Genomic DNA, 23,408 nt, shown 5'->3' with positions numbered 1-23,408 from the left:
GCTACAGTGCAAGTGCTTGAATGCACTTTGATATTATAGGTGAGTTTGACTTTAATTTTCTCCCAAACTGTACAGTACAATTATATGAAAATGAGCACAGTAATATCCAGGGTGACCCTGAATAAATATCAGTTGACAGAATTAGCTAACCTATAAAGAAAATATTTTTATGAGTGTTTGAATATAGGCTATAGTGCAAGTGCTTGAATGCATTTTGATATTATAGGTGAGTTTGACTTTAATTTTCTCCCAAACTGTACAGTAAAATTATATGAAAATGAGCACAGTAATATCTAGGGTGACCCTGAATAAACATCAGTTGACAGAATGAGCTAACCTATAAAGAAAATATTTTTATGAGTGTTTGAATATAGGCTACAGTGCAAGTGCTTGAATGCACTTTGATATTATAGGTGAGTTTGACTTTAATTTTCTCCAAAACTGTACAGTAAAATTATATGAAAATTAATACAGTAATAGACAGTTTAACCTTGAATAAAAATCAATTGAAGGAATTAGCTAACCTATAAAGAAAAGATTTTTATGAGTATTTGAATATGGGCTAAAGTGCAAGTGCTTGATTATGGGTGAGTTTGACTTTAATTTTCCCCCAAACTGTACAGTAAAATGATAAGAAAATGAGTACAGTAATAGCCAGGGTGACCCTTAATAAATATCACTTGACAGAATGAGCAAACCTTTAAAGGAAAGATTTTCTCCCAAACTGTACTGAGAAAATTACTCTGACTTTAATTTTCTCCCAAACTGTACAGTAAAATGATACGAAAATGAGTACAATAATAGCCAGAGTAACACTTAATAAATATCAGTTGACAGAATGAGCAAATATGTAAAGAAAACATTTTTATGAGTGTTTGAAAATGGATATTGTGGGTGAGTTTGACTTTAATTTTCTCGCAAACTGTACAGTAAAATGATATGAAAATTAGTACAGTAATAGCCAAGGTGACCCTGAATAAATATCAGTTGACAGAATGAGCAAACCTATGAAGGTACTTTTTAATTTTTTTATTTTTGATGTATGTATGTTTTATATATAAAAATAAAACTATTTACATTAAGCATGTATGATAATTAACATTAAAATTAATAAATAATGTTTAAATAATTATTGTATATATAAAAACACTAAAATCAAAATTTTTATTTTAATAGTAAAATTAATGATCAATATTAAATTAACATTACTATTAAGATTAATGTTAACATTAATAATGTAGAACAATAAACGAATATTAAACATTACAATAAAAAAATGTAATAAAATTAATAAATTATGTATAAAACTCATATTAACATTGATTAATATTCATAATGCATAATAATTAATGTATAATATTTATAAAACATTAAAATCAATAATAAAAAATAATTTAAAAAATCAAATTAATAAATGATATGATGTATAGCACATATAGAGTCATAATAAGATGGGGGGAAAAGCAATACATAACTTATCTGATGTCTCTTTACGTTCTTGTCCTTTTTACGGTTAACTGCAAGAGTATAAAGGAAACTGCCGTCTTTAAATGCATTTAGACCGTTTCCAGCACCCATACCGTAAGTGCAGGAATAGACGCACGACCTAAAAAAAAAAGTGCGGCTGGCTTGACCGTGTATTTTCGACGCGCGGCCCACTTGACCGCAGTTTCTCAAAACAGTCAGTCAAAAAATGATTCGCGCAAACATAAACGTATTTTGGAGTTTTGAGTGGCGCCTTTCCTTCGTAAATAAAATCCACCCACTGCGTTTTCAGTGGCTCTGATGTCGGAAGTAAGTGAAAACTACTATGTTCATTATTACATCCCACAACAGAACACTTATGTTTCTTAGGAGACATTACCGGCTGTCGTTGAAACAATGGAGGATGGTTTACAGATCACCGAGGGCGGGGTCTATGCCAAAACCAGATTGTCAATCAAACCACGTGGGTGGGGCTTAGCGCAATTCTACGTCACAGTGAGAGCAATCTTAGAACAGGGCGTTCTGAGACAGTGCTTATGAATTATTGAGATTGTAAAAAAACCACTGGGTGGATTTTTCTCATTCTAGGGTGGTTTTGCTCACACACTGCCAACACACATTTATGGTCAAACACCATGTAAAAGTGAATTTTGCATAATAGGTGCCCTTTAATGTGGCGTGACAGATCGCTGTAGTGCCTCAGTTCAAGAGAAGCAGCAGCGCGGAAAGCACGTGAACTGATCCTGTCCTCCGCTGCTTTGTTACCAGTTACAGTGCGAAATAAACATGAATGTACATCTGAAGGTATGTTAAAAGATGTAAACTTAATGAAAGCCATATCATGTTTTGTGTAATCGCTCAATCAATGTTTCAACAATGGAAAGATGTTAATAAAACAGCTTGTAAACAATGTCACATAATGTCACATTTACCTCAGAACAAACATATTCAGTGACCATAAACTCATTAGCTAGAAAAATAAACTCTAGTGAGGAGCATTTAGATAAATATATGCACCATCTTACATATTAATTATAATTTTTAATGTTTTTCAAATAGGGAATAATTGACAACGGGCCGTTGAATTCTTAGAAAATTATTTTCTAAGAATTCAACAGCCCGGAGTCAATTATTCCACTTATACTACGGTTACTAAACCTCAAGACACTGTTCCGATGTTGTATTTCAAGACATTTGTCAGGTTTTTGTCCTTTGTGTGTGGGACTAGTTTCTTACGCATCTCATCCCAAGTCTCCGTTGCTAATTCCAAAACGTCATTTCAGAACTAGTAACGGCTTGAGCCTTGATAGCAGACAGTTGATACAGTTATTAACGAAGCTGAGAGAGAGTGAGAGAGAGAGAGAGAATAAGCATATGTGAACCTGAGTCTGTGTGTCTCTCATGGCAGCAGTGTCTCTACTAATAGTGAAACTATAAGTTTATCTACTTCAAGAACCACACAGTTATTACCTCGCTGGTGAGAAATGTCATGTAGCTTTTAAGTTGCTAAACTATTTTACAGATAAAGTCGTAAGAGCAGCGCTGACAAAACATTTAAGTGGGAGTGTGTCTCTGTACTATACAGTACATGTGTACGTTTCAAAGAGAGAGAGAGCTGGAGAGAGTGAAAGCTTTCAGGACACAATAAAATGTATTTTGTGCCAAAACCCATGACAATAATTTGTCATTTTCATCCTATTATTTACTATATTTATTTGCTTGGTCAGTGTCGTTGTGTGTTTTGTTTCTTTTTGCGGTTGTAGGCTGTAGGACAGGGGTGTCCAACCCTGCTCCTGTAGAGCTACCGTCCTGCAGACTTCAGTTCCAACCCTGCTCCAACACACCTGTCTGTAATTATCAAGCATCCCTGAACACCTTGATTAGCTGGTTCAGGTGCGTTTCATTGGGGTTGGAGCTGAAATCTGCATGATGGTAGCTCTCAGGGAACAGAGTTGGACACCCCTGCTGTAGGACCTATTGAAATAACTGAATTCAATGGCGAAGCGATATATTTGGAACTGCATTGCGGTCAAGACCTGCTAGAACTACTTTAGCCGTGCATTTCCCTGAAAATAATTGCACACCTTAGAACGCTGGTCAACCAATCAGATTCAAGCATTCAACAGCCCATAGTATAATAGTCTATAATGCATGTTTGAATAAATCCGTCAAGTTGACAGCAACCCTTTAAATGTTTATATTTCAAAAACTAATTGGAGTAGAGCTAATTTTAAAGTTAGTAGGCCTAATATATTCTAACTTGATTATTATAAAAAAATTCCTTAAGTTTAATCTAAATTTGTATACAAATCAGTTCATTTTAACATTCAATATTAATGTAGTAGCCTACCAAATGTTTCCCATATATATTTTACTACATTAGTTGAGAGATTTTTTTTTTTTCTTGAGAAAATTTGCGATGTACTGTACCTGATATACAGTATATCCAAAACACTGAATCGAATTGCAAGCTTGTGAATCGAAATGCATAACTATGATGACAGACTGGCAGGAAAAGGTGCAAAACAGAAAACAAAGTCCAAATAGGGTGATATTGTGACATACTGATAAGCCTCATCTTTCCATTATTGTTAATAATAGTTGCAACTTGCACTCTTAAATGTGCACTGAAAAAAAAAAGATTTTAGCTGGCTGAGTTAGATATGGTGATTGACAGTAAACAGTAGAAAATCAGTTCAGCTGTAAATGTCATTGGCTGTTAAAGTATTGTGTTGCTTATAATAATTTGACATGATGATAACACACAAGTAAGCAGTCTTTCAGAATGCTCTCAATTATATGTAGCTTATATCAGTTGCATACTATATGCATTAGTGAGTGTGGTGGTGCTTATGGGGTGTCGCTCTGAGACGGGTGAGTATGAGGCTAGGAGGGAAAAATCACAGTTTACTCACAACAAAAAACTAGACTACACCACTGGCTGTAATGTCAAACTTGCTAGTCTCAGTGAAAAATCACTTGCATTAAGAAGAAAATATTTAATAAGCTCCCCCTAGTGTTCAAGATTGGGAACGTAGACCTCAGATTTCCATTAGGATATTTTTTCACTAGAGATATACTTTCAGGATGTTTTCACTTTCTCCTCATATCAGCTATTGATCCAGCAGGTCAGTGAGTCCTGTCAGTTAGACTAGGGGGAAAAAAAAAAAACCCTCAAATGAGAATACTGTTGCTGCAAAGCATTAAGAAATCTTTACTTACGGTTTGTGATGCAGCTGCTATCAGATCCAATACAGTTGGCAGCTTCATCTTTACAAAAAAGTTTCTTTGCGAACTCTCCTTTACTATGACAAGGCATTTTAGCTTAAAATGTTCCCAGCGTTACTCATCGTAATTGCATTTTTACTAGTAAGAATTCAATTAGAGACCTCTACAATTCAATTCTTACTAGTAACAATTGAATTAGGATGTTTTAATTGTTCAAAGACCTCTTATATTTCAAAAGATCAAAGGAAACTTGATTTCTCATGTCATGACCCCTTTAAAGGTCAGCTAACACCCCCCCTCAAAAAAAAAAGAAAAAAAAAGTCTGCTGCAGATGGCTCAACACCAGAGGGAGCCAAACCATCACTTTTAAGATAAGATTTTAAGCAGCATGACAAAAGACAAACCACACAGGCAAGACAACACACATCCACTCATTTTCTGCTTTATTTATAGACGAGAAACTCTGTAACAAGATAGAATCCATTGAAAAAGTCAAATATTTTATTTAATTAAGTCACTGCCTCAACCCAAGCTTGACTCTACAGGTACAAGAGATGATAAAACAGAGTCAATACACATAACTTAAATCTGGAAAGGCACCAAATAAATACAAATAAATATGCATTTGAAACGATCCCGGAAAAAAATAAATAGCAATACAAAAAAAAAAAAAAAAAATCTTTCCAATTTCTGGTTTTGTACAAATCCACCATGCAATCTTCAAGGACTGATACAGAATATTCTTTCATTAGACTCCACTTCCAAAGTCCTAAGCTGCTCTGTTTTTCAATGTATAGGAAGCAACTGGGGGCCCAAGTTAGACCCCTACAAGAGAGTCGGGCTGTCCGTATTCTCCTCGACCAGCAAGGTGCCCGTTGTGGATGCGTTTCCACCAGCCTCGTGTCTCTCGTTGTTTCTAGTCCCCTCATTCAGACTGCTGCAGAACCTCGAGAGGGACCCAGAGCCAGACAGTAAAAATATCCAGGCCCACGTTAAGGATTGTGGGAGGTGTGGTTATTTGTGGAAGCCAGCTGATTGGCTTGACCACAACCCCAGGTCCTATGAGCTGGCAGCGCTGTTGAATTTGTCCAGAACGGTGGCGTTGACTTTCTGGAAGATCCACTGTTGTGTTTCAGACTCGGGGTCGCACTTGTTCATGAAAATCCGCTTATCGCCCGGGCTACAGTCCATGCAACCGCTGCTCACCAGGTGGTACAAAGATTTATCCTGAAGCAAGCAGAAGATGGGAAGGAGAAAAAGAAAGAAGGAGGGTGAAATAAAAATAAATAAACAAGAAACAGTCACTGTGACTGCGGCAGAGGTCTAATCCTGCATTATCTCCTCTAGCCTTCAGTCAGATTACAGGAGTGGAACTAAAGAACCAAACATGGAATACGCTAATCAGAAAAGCTGACTTTATTTCTTGGCTTGAGTTTGGAAGTGAAACGAGAGAAATTGAGAAATGATGGACAAGAAGGGTGGTAGGGGTGTTTTCTCAGAGGATGCAAAGGGAGGCAGTGCCTCCTCAGAAAATATCCACTGTACAAAAATAAAACAATGCAAATATTATGGATTTAAAAAGTGTATAAATCACTCACTTTTCTAGAGTGACACAGCGACACCAGATGTTAAAGTTACAAGAGGTTAAAGTGAGGCAGCGTCTCTCTTTCCTCTACTGAACCCATTGAGTTTGAACAGAACCCCTATAGTGTGCCATTGGTTTGGTGGGGGGTAATTGAGTATAAATGGAGAAAAGTCACATGAGAGGAGGCAATGCCTCCATCACATTTTTATTGGCTTATTATGCTGTTTAAGTGATAAATTCAGATTGACCTATTACTTTCTTCAATCTTCAATAAATTTTGTGAGCATTCCACATCTGCACATCAGTCTGAATGAATAAATATAAAGGTGTTAATGTGAAGACTAATTAAAAAGTAAGTAAACGACTCTTCCACATGATAATCACTGTTTTATGTTATGTCAAAATCAAACTTGAAATGACTTACATTGAAAAACAATGGAATAGAAGCACAGTGGAATGGAAAAACGCGTTCTGGGTGAACCGGCCCCAAGTAATGTTTACTTACTTAACCCAAGTAATGTTTACTTACTTACTTAATGTGTCAAAAGTGTAACTGGAACACTGATTTACATTCAATTTAAAATGAAGCATTATAAACAGTGATGACTTTGCCTCATGATTTCAAAACACCACTGCACACCACTGATAGAAAGAAAATGAGGAAGGTGAAAGGTAAATAAAAGTGAAAGAATGGGGGATTCATCATCAATCTCCTATCAAAAAGTAGAAGATAACAAAGAAAGTCTCTACTTGAAAGTGTTCTCCACAGCACACAGGGCATGTATATTTTTGCGCTAGAAACTACTGAGTATGCCAAACAGAGCCGGTGAAAAAATAGAGGATGTGTCCCAGAGGGAGTGATCAGGCTGAGCAGAGGAGGGACATGCCTTCGGGCTTTCGGCTCCAGTTCTGTGCCGCTCTCCCCTGGGTTGATTTACTGTTCTCTGCGCCTCAGGCAGCTCCACTGCCAGGTACCACCTCTTCCTTTCAACTGTATATTTCCTTTCTCTATAGCGCCGTCATTGACCTATCCTGCAATGACAGTGATTTCTTTGCTTGACACCTTCAGAATATCTCAGTTTAGGCTCATAGTACCTCGCTAGAGGGCTAGAAAAACTGTGCTTCTGTATTAGGCTCTGTCGTTTGTGATGGACCCAGAGCCACAGGTATTAGTCCACAGGGGCTTCTGTAACGAGGTCTACGTTCGGTCCCACCGCTGCTCTGTTGCTGTAGATATACTTTATTGACCTCTTAAAGAAGATGTGGAGAGGGAATATGGAGGAAGACAGGTGCAGCTATTCCTTAGAGATGCTATATATGAAAATGTATGAAGTGATATGAAAAAGTAACACCTGGGTGTAAAACATTACTCATGCAGACTGTAATGGATTTTATCTCAATAACGTCATGCCCTCTTGTATTCCGTCAGCTCTCTGTGTTATATTTAAATACATTAAAATAAATTTTAAAGTTTAACTAAAGTTTTAAATATTATTACAATTTAAAATAACTTTTTTACTATTTTGATTTATTGTAAAATGTAATTTATCCCTGTGATGACAAACCTGAATTTTCGGCAGCCATTACTTCAGTCTTCAGTGTCACATGATCCTTCAGAAATCATTTTAATACTTTAATAATTTAAATTTCCTAAAATATTTTATTACTTATTATCTATTGCATACATATATTTACGTTCTCTCGAAAATAAAGTTTTAAAATGTATTTACATTAACCTTATGCATTATTGCACATTTATGTTTTTTATGAAAATGATAAAACCTGTTGATTTTTATGTCTTCATTCATTTATTTATTTATATACTGAAAGAATTCAGTGTTGCTCAAAGATGTTATTTTATCAGAAAACAGAGAAAGGTTATTTTGCCCACAAAGCATGTAGTTACTGCCTTTACCAGCAGGGGCTTAAGGGGGTCATGCTAAGCAGACAAACCTTGACCCCTTGGCACAGGCAAGTTTTGAAGAAGTTAAAACATAAGATAGTTTTGATATGTTTTTGGCCACTATGTACAGTAATTCCTCATATATTTTGTTCTTTTATAAGAACCAGTAGCTATGTTAAAGGGATAATTCACCCAAAAATGAAAATTATCCCATGATTTACTCACCCTCAAGCCATCTTAGGTGTATATGTCTTTCTTCTTTCAGACGAACACAATCAGAGATATATTCAAAGCTTTATAATGGTAGTGAATGGGGCGCCTGTTTTGAAGCCAAAAATATATGCATCCATTCATCATAAATATAATCCATACAGCTCCAGAGGGTTAATAAAGGCCTTCTGAAGTGAGGCGATGTTTTTTTGTAAGAAAAATATCCATATTTAAAACTTTATAATCTAAAATAATTAGCTTCCGCCAGACAACCGTATGCATACTGCGCAAGTCAACTTGCACCAAATGAGTAACCCATGACGCGATGAATGACGCACGATGTAGGAATATTGTAAGCTTAGACACCTCTCGTAGTTCAAACAAATAGGGCTGTACAACAAACTCAAGCTCCTGTTCTCTTATATCGAAATCCCCTGACATTTCTCTTTAAAATGTATCGTTTTAAGACTTCTAATTCGTTACCGGTGTTTCGTTTTGCTCTCTCCTCTGCGCGTCCGCGTTTGTCATGCGCCATGCGTCAGGTCAGAGTTCAAGCTAGTTAGTTTACTTCATAAAGTTTTAAATATGGATATTTTTCTCTTACAAAAACCCATCACTTCACTTCAAAAGGGCCTTCATTAAACCCCTGGAGCCATATGGATTATTTTTTATGATGGATGGATGCATTTATTTTGGGCTTCAAAACATGCCCCCCATTCAATACCATTATAAACCTTTGGAGAGCCAGATATTTTTAAATATATCTCCAATTGTGTTTGTCTGAAAGAAGATAGTCATATACACCTAGGATGGCTTGAGGGTGAGTAAATCATGGGTTCATTTTCATTTTTGGGTGAACTAACCCTTTAAGATTTTTGAATGGCAGTGTATTTGTATTACTGAATTACCTTCCTGTAGCTCCAGTGCTGGTTGCCTTTCATACCATGGCAGTCATACAGAGTGATGGGGCTGTTCTGACTAATAGCATCGAAACAGAATTTCCTGGTGTGCAGGGGATCTCCAGGCCTGATGTCCTCTCTCCAGCCAAACGTGAAAATCTAACCACCACAGAGAACAGCAATACTCTCAGTTTCATAGAAGACTGTCAAGGAATAAGCTTCATATCATGATTTGATTTCATCAAGGGATCAGTCAATTTTTACTTGAAAAAAACTACAGTTACAGTCAACCATCTAATGCTCTTTCACATTATTCCAACATATCATACAAATCAGTACTGAGCAATGCGGGACAGTATAAATAGAAGATGTCTTATACCTGCTCGTGTGCCCATGTTCGCTCTGCGCCTTCTTTCAGACAAGCGTCCAGACGCAGTTCGGTGCCAGTGGAACCATGTTTAGAATCGATGCACAAACCAGATGCCACATTACGGATCTGAAGACAGAGAAATAGATTTGTTGAATAACACCTATCAACTGCACATGGATTTAACAAAATTAGCCCTTTTTTTGTGTATCCATTCAGTCAGTCAACGTTCAAAATTAGAAACTTGGTGATAGGAACAACGAGAAAATAATTTTCATTTTTATATACATGAAACAATAATATCTTAGTCTAAACCTAAAATAATATTGACAAACTATATATAATTTGAAAGTTCTGTTATAGTTCTCATATTTGTTGTTTTCTGATTTTCAAGACAAATGACAGAGGAACAGTAGTTTATAAATTCGCAACAACAATATTTTCAGACATTTTTTTTATTTTGGCATATTTTATATAATGCACATTTATTTTGAAATAACAATGAAAATGAAAAATCTTGTTCTTTTTGCATGTCTTTTATGTTTGTTAAAGGTTGAATTCAAACCAAATACTGCCATTCTGCCTTATGAATAGGATGTCAGTTACATAAATTGTATGAACATTATGGAAATAAATGGTTCAGGTCACTCAAACCATAGACTATATGGAAATGGAAGAGTCCTTATGTGGTCACCAATGGAGCCTGGATGGTATCTAGTGGAAAAGTTTGGTATTGCGCCCAAACAGAATTTTACTAAAAGCTCAATTTTTGAGATATCAACCTAAAATTTGAAACAAAACTTGATTAGATTTTGGCTTTGATTTTCTTGCAGTTTTAGAGTAAAAGAGTTTTGTAAAATATATATTTTATATAAATTATATAAAAAAAAATTTTTTATTATTTTACTTTCCTATCTTTTCTTTCACTTCTAAAATAATCTGCCAAGTGTCCCCTTTATAAGGAGACCAAACTTAAGTCTGTACTCAAAAGTATTCAAGATTTAAAAACAATTTAAGTTGGGGTCTGTTCCCCAAAAATGGGAGTGACCATTAAGGGGGTTTACGTTGCCAATCTTTTGGAACAACATAATATATTAGCAATATAAGCAATATTTTCTGTCAACAAATTTTGGCTGATATTTGATAGTTCTGTGGATATTAACATTGAAATGATGGCAATTAATGAATAGAGAATGTCAAATGCATATTTTCTATTATTAAATAGTTACACGAGTTTCTGATTTAGACCCTTTAGATGTAATAGAGCAGTCCTGACCATAACAATCAAAGTTAAAGGATTAGTTCACTTTCAAGTTATGAAGTAAAATATCCAACTTTTGCCAGACTGCCTTTTGTATTCAAATTCTGAAAGAAAACAAAAACAAACAAAAAAACGGAACTGGTGTTGCATCAGTTAAGGCGTAGGATGTAGCATAAGCGTTTTGAACTGCGAGAGTTTTACACTTTCTTCGTAAGTAGAATACGTAAGGTGGTTAGATATTTAGTTAGATATTTTACTTCATAACTTGTTAAATATGGATTTTTTTTTTTTTTTTTTTTTTTTACACAAACACATTTTTTCACTTCAGAAGGCCTTTATTAACCCTCCGGAGCCATGTGGAGTATGTTTATGATGGATGGATGTGGATGGAAGCACTTTATTCAGCTCATACTCGTTGATCCCACTCACTGCCATTATAAAGCTTGGATGCGTCAGGATATTTATTAATATTTCTCCAATTGTGTTGATCAGAAAGAAGAAAGTCATATACACCTAGGATGGCTAGAGGGTGAGTGAAGCTTGGGGTAATTTTCATTTGAAAATGAACTAATCCTTTAATGACCTCTACAGTGCTCATAGATGTGCATTAAAGGTAATAGAATGTTAGCCAAAAGTTATACTTCTTCCCCAACTGTGCGGTGAAGTATAATGTGACCCCTGGTCTCCAATCTGTTCAAGCGCTACACCAGACCATTTAAATAATGATTCATTCAAAATACACCTGTTCACAAAGACGTGTGCACTTTCCCCACTGTATGAACTCCAGAGGGTTCTGTTGCCCCTTGTACTTATATTTTTCTCTTTTTTTCATTTTTTGATTGGCTGTCCAGGTCCCCTAATTTCCTTTAAGGCATTCAGGTGTACCGACTGTTGTCACAGTGCAGCTCAATAATGCATGAGCGGCTGGAGCCACTGCCTCCTGAGCAGACACAGAGGAGCGGGCAGCAGTTCTGGGCCAATTCTGCTCACTTATTCACCTCACTAGGGAGACATGAGGGGACCAGGGCCTGGGGCAAGGTCACACACACACACACACACACACACACACACACACACACACACACACACACACACACACACACAAAAAAACACAAAAAGGAGACCTGACAAAGAGGATGAACTGTGGTGGAACATATTATGCTGTGCAGCGTAGTGCATGCACAATGCATAAGCTTCCACTGCCGAAATTGTGCACTGCATACCAAGGTCATCAGAGGAAACAGATTACAGAGTGTTTGTTGGAGCCCATTTCCTCAAATATGTTTTTCTCACGCTCATGAGTCCTGAACGATTGAGGTGAGGGATTTAGGGTTTTTGAGCTCTTGGCAAGGCATGACTGTTGAAAGTAATTGGAAATCAGTTAGTAGGCTGCACAAATCAACATGAAGTTCTGCTTGATGCTTTCTGCTCTGTGAATGCATGACTTAAAGCAGATTTTTCTTGTTGGTGACTAGATGCATTTGCTGCTGCTCACAGTCTGAATGACTGAAATTCACTCGAAATGTTGAAATGACTTTAAACCTAAGCTGAAAACGAATGCAATCAAAAAAGTTTCTAAGGCATATGGACACAACAGCTTTCCAGGGAAGGTGAGGACATCCAAATGAAATGTCCTAACCCAGACGGTGGTCCTTATTACAGTTCAGGTCAACACTTTACTGCTTATTATTTACTGGAAAGGAAATGCTGCACCCTATTTGAGCTGTGATTTCTTTTCAAATGAGCTGGATTGGAGAATCAAGTGAGGACGAGCTTGACAAATGGAACAAAATGAAAGCCAAAAGCAAGGTCACACCAAGCTCTGCCTTGCCGATTTATTCCTAAAAGCTTTATTTTTTTCCCTGAGGTTATAAAAAGAAAACATGTTTAATTCATTTTCTTGTCTATTAGCAGCTTCTCGCTCTCTTTTGGAGCTTTCTTGCGCCTGCCGTCGTGTGATGTTTTCACGATGAATTATTTGACTTGTTCAACACAGTAACAAAGACATGCATTAGAATCTAATTTTCTGCGGATGCAGCCAATTTACTACCGAACCACATTTTTGTGAAGTCAGAGCAACTATAAATGGGTTCCAATATGTTTTAAGAAGCTCAAAGTCAGTTTGTTGTGGCTTTTCGAAAGCCTCTGTTCTCTTCATTTCTTTTCTAAAGCATTCTAGAATTCAGCAGGAGGTTGTGCTGATTAGAAAGAAACAGCAAGAACATTATGATTAAAGTTGACTTTGGCATGCTTAAATTACTTGATTTTTTTATCATTTTACTTTATTTACAAGATTTAAAGTCCTTTCAAACTTTCAAATGCAGATTGACCACCCAAATCAAGACTACATTGTATATCAGCTGGTATGTACGGGTGGGCAAGGGGTGGGCAATATAAGCATAATATGAGGGGGGGATTTCCCCCCTTCTGGTCTATGTATCCCTGCCTCTGCTGAATTATTTTTTATCCCTGGTGGGGATAAAAAATATCCCCCCCGGGTGATGCTACTCCACAAACCACCAACAGAGCATATAAAATACCAAAAATAAAAATATATTTTTTAAAAACATCACTAAGTAAAACGCTGCGTTTATGTAGAACTGTCTCTTTACGACCACAACAAACGGGACACTTTTCAGAGGCCCATTCCGACTTCGCCTCAGCACCAGGTGCCAGTCAAACGAGCGAGGAAAAGGTATAGGTGACTACGAGGGAGCTTCAGTTGAACAACAGTGAACTGCGGTCAGATGAGATGTTGTCAGGCTATGTCAGTAAAACTCAGAAAAATTACCATGACTGTCCAATCGCGTTATACTGTGCTCGTGGCACGCACTCAAGAATTGCAAGCGCAAATGCGCCGGCGCGCGCTGCATAATTACTTTATTATAGCTTAAATAAAGCGCAAAAGAAACTACGAGCAATGACCGTCGTTGTTCTTTTGTAAGTTAAGTCATGAAATTACCGAACATGCGATTAAAGCTGCCTCAAAACTGTGCATGTATTTGTTGACATGGTTTTAAAGCTGTTATCCAATTTGTTGGCCTTAAAACGTCTTAAAAATGCACATATGTACACCAGGGAAATCTAAGTTTTCTCGGGGAAACATGCCCATACCCCCCTAGCAAACTACATTTTCTGACCTCAATAATTATGAAACCCTGTATATGGCCCAGCTTATATTCTATCTAATGAAATCTGTAAACGTATATTTCTACAAATGTGCGCACTTTTGGAATAAAAGTTTGTATGTGTATGCACTGTGATCAAAATATAAATGGGACCAAACGCGATTGAATAAGGTTTGTATCTCGTTATTCTATTAGTAACTACCGATTGATTTTGCATTTGTATCAGAAATTAAGAATTATTAGTGTCATTGTAGTGTTGGTGTCTAAGCTATCTAATACTTAAAATCTCAAAGTTAAATCAGATTTTTTTTTTTTTTGTAAAAATGTTTCTGTAACAGCTGCCGAAAATAGTATATAGCTTCACTGTGGTTTTTAACAAATTTTCAAAAAAAAAAAAAAACCTTTTCAAAACCCCCCCCCCCTCTGTTTTTTTCACAAATCGCACCCTGTATATATATATATATATATATATATATATATATATATATATATATGTATGTATGTATGTATAATATATATATATAGATACATAGGTTTATTTAACGTGTATACTGTCACGTTCCCGTTCATTCCGGACTCCAATTCCCATAATCCTCCCTGCCAGTCACCTGCACACACTCCACACTAATCACTAATCACCACACCCAGCCACAGCACATTAACCAGACTATATAAGACTCTCATTCACCACACATCATGGCGAGGTCTTGTTTACTCTGTAGCAGTTGTAAGCGTTATTTACCCTGTCTGTCTGCCTGTTTCTGATCCTGTTTGTTCCCGTGTACGATACTCTGCTGCCTGCCCTTTGGACTGTTTATTGTTTCCTGGATTTGTGATTGTTATCTGCCAGCCCTGACCCATTGCCTGTATCCTGACCACGATTCTGCCTGCTCTTTGCCATACCTGTTTGCCACTGTTTGACCCCTGCCTGTCTTACTACGAACTCTGTTTAATAAAAGCCTGCAGATGGATCTTACCTTGAGTCCCGCCTCGTTACATATACATTTATTTAACATTGTTTGTTGTTTGATTAATGACATTAATGATAGGTATTTAATTGGGCTGCTGAATGCATGGATGCAATATACTGACACATATTCAGTTTTTACCCATCAGTTTATGTCAACTTAAGCCATAACCACGATGGCGCGCGAAGAGAGCGCTTCTGTTGTGTCTTTCAGCACGATTTTGCCTATCCCACATTCACTAACAGCAAGTTAATTGATAAAGAATTGTGATACGACGAGCTTGGCTACCTTTGATTAGGCTGTTGTCTGAAATTATATTCAGCCCGCCAAAGTGGCTAGTGGGAGTGGCTGTCTTACCTGCCACAGCTGAAATCTACCCACATTTGGCGGGTGTTAATGTCAAGCCCTGTTTATACCGCAAAATAAAGAAATAAATGAATGCACTTTTCTAGGTTACACTAGAAGAGCATGTAATCACAAGCTCTTTAGAGATAAATACAGCAGAATCAGACCAAATCAGCATGGGTCTCTCCTCTCTTCTTCCTCTCAAGCCACAGGATGGGGTACTCTAAAATGGGCCTGAAAACTGCATTTATACCGTAACAGCCTTTGGCAGCAATCGCTGTGAGCATAAAAGTCGTCTGATTGCATTATTTAAAGTATTTGAGTGTATTGAAGAGGCAATGAAACAGCTGTGGGGGAGAGAGAGAGTATATATGTGTGAAGGTGGGCGAGTGGCATATGGTTGACAGCCTGTTTACCCATCTCGACGCCCGTCAGCCGGAGGTCATGCCGACGTTGACCCCTGTCCTTTGCTGAAAATGCCGACAAGGACCCCTTTAATTCCTTAGCTACCTCTCTTCCTCTCTGTCGCGGCCCATGGGGGTGTATTCGAAAGTCCAATAAGGCTCTTTTATTGTGCAATACATCAGCCGGGGTGACAGGAGGCCGGTGCGGGTAGACCAGCTAGAGAGCGTGGTGTATGAAGCTATCAGGTTGACAGTCAAATTACTATCATTTCGCCTCAGGAAAGAAGATATTTACCATGCATAAATTTCACCCAAGCAGGTTTCCCAGCCGCATTTTTACCATCAATTTTATGCCGCTAATGCAGAAAAAGCTAATGAGTGAAAGGGACGGGATGTTCTTCTGTTGCTAAAGGACTTTTTTGGGCCGCCTCCACTGAAACAATTGAAACCAAAGGGCTGTTTCCATTATTACCTTAGATGGATTTGGATGGACGGATACGCTTTACGGTAAGCGTCAGCCCTCCAATTAATTTGGATGTGAAATTAATTACATTTGTAAATTATTACTCGCCATTTCTGACACATCACGGCAGGGGACTGAAAAAAGAGGAGATGGTGTTCCCCGGGGGGATTCATTAAGGCATGATGTCTGTGAGGTACATCATTCAGCAGTGATTAAAAAGGCCCATCAAAATGCACAAGATGGGAATCAGTCCATGCATATTAAATACCCCCCACTATGACAGACATGGCAGAACCACAGATGGAGAGAAATGACAGGCCCATCTCTCCACGCGTGTTCCCAGGAACCGCTGTTCTGGCACAGTAAACCCGAATGATAATGAATAACCCGAATAGCCTGTCTCCCTGGATCAGCTTGAGTAATAAATGTATAACGCATCTTCTGTTTATTTATGGATTAGGAAGCAGTGATGCAAACAATAGTTACGTTGTGATGTCGCTGTATATTAGACAGCACAGTTTTAGGTGAGGAACGGCCGCCTGCTTGTCTTTGCCGAAAAATGTCTTATATCACACCCGGCAGTGCTTCTCATAAATCAATGAACATTTCTGCATAACCTCTCTGCCATATGCACATACGCGCGCACACACACACACACACACACACACACACACACACACACACACACACACACACACACACACACACACACACACACAGGTTTGTTTTTGTGAATTTTGGGGACATTCCATAGGCGTAATGGTTTTTATACTGTACAAACCGTATTTTCTCTCCCCCTACACTAAATCTACCCATCTCAGAAAACTTTCTCAAGAAAACTTTTTACTTTCTCACAAAAATTGTGTATAATTTATAAGCCTTTTGAAAAATGGGGACATGGGGGTAATGTCCTCATAAGTCACTCTCTCCTTGTAATACCTATGTCATACCCATGTCATTATACAAATTTGTGTCCTGATATGTCACAAAAATGCACACACACACACACACACACACACACACACACACACACACACACACTTGCATCTACAGTATGCTCTGTCTCACAGGATGTATTGATGATCATTTTCAATGCGTAACTCAAATCAAGTAAGTGGGAAAAGTTATGTGCCTAGTGACTTAGGGGTAAACACGGAGATGTAAGGGGTGTCAAAACTGACTGGTAACTGAAAGATTCAGGTTGAAACCTCCATTGCATCCCTGAGCATGGAACACAACATTCAGGACGACATTCATTCAGGACGAGTGGTAATAACTGTACAGTAAGTTGCTTTGAATAAAAATATCACCTAAATGACAAATTAGCAATTAAAATTTACTGTTAATATATCCAAAAACTGCATGAATTACAAGTTTCTTGAATACAATAGTTTTTCAAAATAGATAAAATTTAAGGTATGAATTATCGATACCATCCATACAATATATACTACTGTATACTAAAATGTTGGTGCCTGTAAGACTTTGTTTTAAAGAAAATAAATATGTGACAGTACTGTGTTCAAAATTATTATGCAAGTGGAATATCAGTAGGATTCCAGTACAAAAACTTTCAGATTTTAGTTTTTCAAAGGAAGTGTTTGTTTGTTTTATTTCTCCATATCTTTTTAGATAACTGGTATCAATCTCAGACAGGGTTGTTAAATAGTTTGCCAAGTCTGCTTAGGTAAATAGAAACTCTATTTAAAGAGGTTGTTCCACATTATTAAGCAAGTCACAGTTCTCATGCAATATAGAGAGGAAGAAAGATCTTTCTGAAGATGAAAAGCATGACATGGTGCAATGTTATGCAAAAGGGATGAAAACAACTAATATTGTGTGAAAACTCAATGGAGATGATTCAACTATCATAAGATTTGTGAGTGATTTGCAGCACAAGAGAACTCGCTCAGATAAAGGCTTAGTAAGGAAAATTTCTGTATTAAAAGGACAGCTATAAAAAAGCCACTGGTGAGTAGCAAACAGGTATTTGAAGATGCTTTTAAATAGTTTTATTCACTGACGAATGCCGTACAACAATGGATGGTCTAGATGGATGGATTTCTGGATGGTTGGTGAGAGGCCATCATGTTCCAACAACACTGCGACGCTCTGTGGGGGATGATTTGGGCTGGAATATTGGGAAGTGAGATGGAAGGTCCCTTTATGGTCTCTGAGGGGGTCAAAATAACTTCTGCAAGATATGTGGAGTTTATAACTGACCATTTTCTGCTATGGTATAAAAAGAAGGAAAGTGCCTTCTGAAATAAAAGGATATTCATTCAGGACAATGCACTATCCCATGCTGCAAAAAACACCACAGTAATAAAACTGTTTGAAAATGGGTTTCTAAACCCACTGTAAACGTTTCTCTTTGTGAGCTTTGGTTAGGGGTGGCTGAAATGCAACTGTGATTGCTTCAGTTATCTAAAAAGATATGAGAAATAAAACAAACACTTTCTTTGAAAAACTAAAATCTGAATGTTTATTGTACTGAAATCCAACTGATACGTCACTTGCATAATAATTTGGAACATAGTATATATTCATCATTCCTGCAAAAAGTATCAGTTTTCCCAAAAATATTAAGCAGCACAACTGTTTCCAACATTGATAATAATAGTAAATATTTCTTGAGCACCAAATCAGCACATTAGTGTGATTTCTGAAGTAACGACTGGTCACCGTGATTTTCCCAAGTAAGACATGTTCCTGGATCAACATATTTTGTTGATCCTGGAACAACATTCCAGTCTGAAAATTTAGTTTTAACCCTATTCCTACCCCTAAACCTAATCCTACCCATAACTTATCCCTAAAATCAGAGGGAAAAGATAGATGAATAACATTGATGTAGAAGCACCTAACCTAATTGGAATGTTGTTCCAGGATCAACAAAGATGTTGATCCAGGAACATGTCTTACTTGGCAAAATCACAGTGACCGACGAAAGTAATGGCTGCTGAAAATTCAGCTTTTCCATCACAGGAATAAATTACATTTTCAGATATATTAAAAAAAAGAAAACAGGTATTTTAAATTGTAATAATATTTTACAATATTACTGTTTTACTGTTTTTTGATCAAATACATGCAGCCTTGAAAGGCTTCTTTCAAAAACATCATACTGTCACCAGGAATGCACAATGTCCCAGAATCCTCCAACATTTTCAATGAAGCAAGTTTATAAGATGGAAAAGTGTTCTTGCTTATTTTTGTTCTTGTTTAACTACTGAGATTTCTCTGTTGTGTTACTGTGTTCTATAAAATGTATGCCACTACCTGTCATTCCCATTCAAATTCACATTTAACATCACTGTGCCGCTAATTCAATTCAAATTCTAAGTCATGAATTAAAAGACTAAAAACCAATTATTAAATTCTGCATTTTGCTCAAACCTGGTATCTTCACAATTTTAATAATGCCATTGTTCACCCACCTCTCCCCAGGCAGCTGGCGGTGGCTCCACAGGTGGGTAATATTTGGGCAGGTCCCAGGCCACAGTGTTCATGTACCATTTGAAGTCTTTACATTTGAGGTGTTTGCGGAGCTCCTTCTGAGCGGTAAGGTCACCGGTGGAGAGGTGGCGGTACTCGGGCCGGCGCTGATAGATGTACTCTGTGTACTCATCCATCCATGTCTCTGCCACTCGTTTCAGGTTCTGTGAGACGGATTAATGGGAATATATATATATATATATATATATATATATATATATATATATATATAGTATATAATGTACAGTACAGTATATATACAGTATATAATACAGTATATAAATGTCTGTCCGTCCATCCATCCATCCATCCATCCATCCAATGTCTTTTCCTTAATCATGTCATATAATGCAAATGTCTATATGCTAATTAGTCACATTTGCCATAGTGTGTATATGTATATACATATATATATATAGAGCAGAGTGACGTTCTCTCCCTACAGTTTGTCTTTTATCATGTGTGCAGAATATGAATAAGAGCATCTCAGGAACATTGTGAATCTAGAGCACTATAAACTAGCAGAATTGGGCCACTGTAGAGAAACACTCTATCCTTTCTCATTTGGAAGGATAGTGGAAGTTCTACTCACTCTTGCCAGGCTGGTCCCTGAAGGCACCTTGTAGGGGACGTACTTCCTGTAGATGTGGCCCACCCTCGAACAAGGTACATCATACATGCTGCCTCCGCACATCCACACCTGAAAAGGCACATACGCACACACATACTCAAACATTTATACTACATCACAGTATATGCAGAGTGTATTCCATCCTGCATTCTCTTAGACAGTTGAAAAAACTCAAAAAAGCCTCATGCATCACATCCTTTGTGAGCTCCAGGGAATATGTGGACAGACTAGCAAGAAATACTGCTACGCTTCCACATCATACCAGAAACAAGAAATGTCCTCGCCGTGGGCTCCAATTACGGATCGACTGGCACATTCACTGAAGGAACGTAGTAGAGTTTTCCAACTGCCTCACACTTATGGTCTCTACTTTCCTCTTTAAACCAAAAGAAAAGAGAGATAAAGAAAAAAGCAGGGTGTTCAATATGCTTCCCTTCCCGTCTCTCTCTTTCTGTTCTACTAAGGCCAAGACTTTGAAGTGCCTGTCCGTATCGAGTATTGGCTCAGACATGGTGGAGTTTGGACTCGGCCAGGGCCACTGACACACAGAGGGAGGTGAGAAAGCTGAAGGGAGGGGGGCTTCTAGTCGGACGAGTCGAGTCTGATGGTTTCTCTCTTCCTCGGTCACCCGCTGGGCCCGAGAGAGCTCTCTGCAGATATCAAACCGCACAGACCTATCTCTCCTGCCAGGCGGCGGGTTAGCGGTCAAGCTAACTTCACAGACCCCATCGTTATGGGGAGAGAATCATTTGAAACATCAGTGCTACAAAGAGAGCGAGAAAAAGCCCCTGCAGATCCCTCATTTGAGGATAAACGAGGGAGCCATGTAACAAATGAAGTTTGAGGAATAATTTTCACATTTTTCTCACAGCGTGTTTTATCATAAAGCATGGAGGAAGGCAGCCATGGCAGGACTTTAGATATTAAGAAGACTTGAATTGCATTTAGAAAGCTGCCTACAACGAACAGATGGATGAAACTTGGACGGAGTGTGGCAGGCAACCAATCAATGGTATGACGCCAAGCCCAATCAGCCCCAGCTTTTATTTTAGTTTGTAGTTGCACATTGGATTCTGAAGGAGACACTGTAGTACAATACCAGCTATCTTAAAGTTTTCAAATGGAGAGCTGTTTGGTATGTTACTACCATATTTCAATAAGGTCAGCCAAACAACTTTCTAGCAGCAATAGACAAATAAAATGCATAAAAAGGAAATAATGATAAAAAAAAAACAAAACAGGCGGTTTAGCCTCTAAACTATTTTTGCGGTTGCCATGGTTACTAGAGAGGTGCAGAGGATGGTGTTCCAATAACAAAGTTCAGTGCCAGCACAAGTGAGAGTCTAATGAAAAAGAGTGGGGTGGCAGGTATGTCAGAACTGATAAATAGAACACTTCCTCACATCCATCGGTGCCAGTTTTGGCCCCGCTAATCAAAACCGAATCACTTCAGAGCCACAGCCAATCACTGGATCACACAATCTAATTAGTTTCAGCAGTCTAGCCAGTCTAAACACATACACACAAACGCTCACAGACTCACAGCTCTGCTATCTTCGCCGCCTTATTTTGGCCGACTTGTGTGCGTTTGGCTTTGAGGCTTTGCTTCTTTGCTTAGTAACACAGTGAAGAAAATAACCTCTGCCGTCCAATCTCATTCAGACTTTATTGTTGAAAAGAATGAGAAAAGACTGTCTAGACAGACAGACAGAGCACTTCACATTAAGTGGGAAAAATGAATTTGGTATAGCTATAGTTAGAGGTTCGCAATGGATCAGGAGCGATGAGCTATTGGATGTGGTTTTGGAGTGTGTGTCTTGGAATCCATTTTAAGGTCTGGATTGCACAAAGCATTGGAGTGAGACACTGCCTTATTGTGTTCTATTTGATTATTGTGGTCTGAAAGGCCAACAACAAGAAGCAGCCTTGGAAAAGTCTGTGAAAATCAATGTATTATTAGCGAACTGCATACAGGAATCAACGCAGATGCTTTAACTCACCTTGAAGGATATTTCAAACTGCTCGCCTCCCCAGATCTCAAGGCCTGTGTCGTATCCTCCCAGCTCCCAGAACCACTGTCGGTTTACAGCAAACAAGCCTCCGGCCATCACAGGAGACCTGCGGGAAGTGGAAAGACCAACATGCTCGGCCATGTCTTAAGACTTCATACTGCATTTTTTGGATAAAGTTTTAATGGAACCTGAAGGATAGTGTGCAGGAAGAACCACAAATTAAGGTCAAATAACCCCTGGAGAAACTCTGTGAGCAAAAGTCAGTTCATATAAAATCAGTGCATTCAATAAAATTCTTATGATGAATCACTTGTGTTATAATATTTCTCACTTGCAAGTGGTTTTGGGTTCAGTTGAATAAATCAATGCAAATGTAAGGGGAAAAAAAAAACTATATTGATGAGTGGGTGGATATACTTGGGCTTGCATCACTACTTACTTTTTTAGTGAACTGGTCATACAGCAAAGCAGTCGACTAGTCAGCGGATCAGTGTTTACCATATGTACATGACTCACAATAAGCTGCACAGCTTCCAACGCAAATCTAACACTTCACTGACAAAGAGTTTACAAATGGAGTGCCAGATTCATGCTGCTCACATTGTTATGAATAGTCCAAAAACTGTCCACATATTCAATTTTATTTTAGAACAGTACAAAAGATTTTAGGCTTTTATGTGAATACTTTAACCATTTTTTAATGTCAGCAAGCACTAATTTCTGTGGACACAAATGCTCTGGGTTCATTTTTTGTTCATGTAGCTAATTCCAAATATCTTTGTCCATTATAGGTTAATATAGAAAATTAATGATGCACAGCTATGCCTAGGTGAAGTCTGAGAACAAGAGGGTTGGGTGACATTCAAAAATGAATTGAGAGGGCCTCTTAAAATAAAAATATTTTAGTTGCATTTGAATTGAATTTGAATTGAGGTAGATAATAGGATGCAGAATTGTAATTTGAATTTGAATGTAAAGGAGTAGAATTAAAATAAATAGAAATTCAAAGCAATCCTTTTAA

General features: G+C 37.8%; 1 protein-coding gene across 1 annotated transcript in view; it reads right to left on the bottom strand.

Moving 5' to 3' along the window:
- Positions 1-5,139: 5,139 nt before the first annotated feature.
- Positions 5,140-23,408, bottom strand: part of galntl6 (polypeptide N-acetylgalactosaminyltransferase like 6) — a 261,879-nt gene continuing 243,610 nt past the window's right edge. Inside the window, exons 8-13 of the mRNA XM_048196695.1 lie at positions 22,376-22,493; positions 20,337-20,444; positions 19,687-19,908; positions 9,690-9,806; positions 9,320-9,469; positions 5,140-5,940 (exon numbers count right to left, since the gene is read on the bottom strand). Coding sequence (XP_048052652.1) covers positions 5,773-5,940; positions 9,320-9,469; positions 9,690-9,806; positions 19,687-19,908; positions 20,337-20,444; positions 22,376-22,493 — 883 coding nt within the window. The 3' untranslated portion in view covers positions 5,140-5,772. The remainder of the gene's footprint in view (positions 5,941-9,319; positions 9,470-9,689; positions 9,807-19,686; positions 19,909-20,336; positions 20,445-22,375; positions 22,494-23,408) is intronic.

The sequence above is a fragment of the Megalobrama amblycephala genome, linkage group LG7, assembly GCF_018812025.1.
Source record: "Megalobrama amblycephala isolate DHTTF-2021 linkage group LG7, ASM1881202v1, whole genome shotgun sequence".
Taxonomy (NCBI): Eukaryota; Metazoa; Chordata; class Actinopteri; order Cypriniformes; family Xenocyprididae; genus Megalobrama; species Megalobrama amblycephala.
This window is presented reverse-complemented; position numbering and strand designations above follow the sequence as displayed.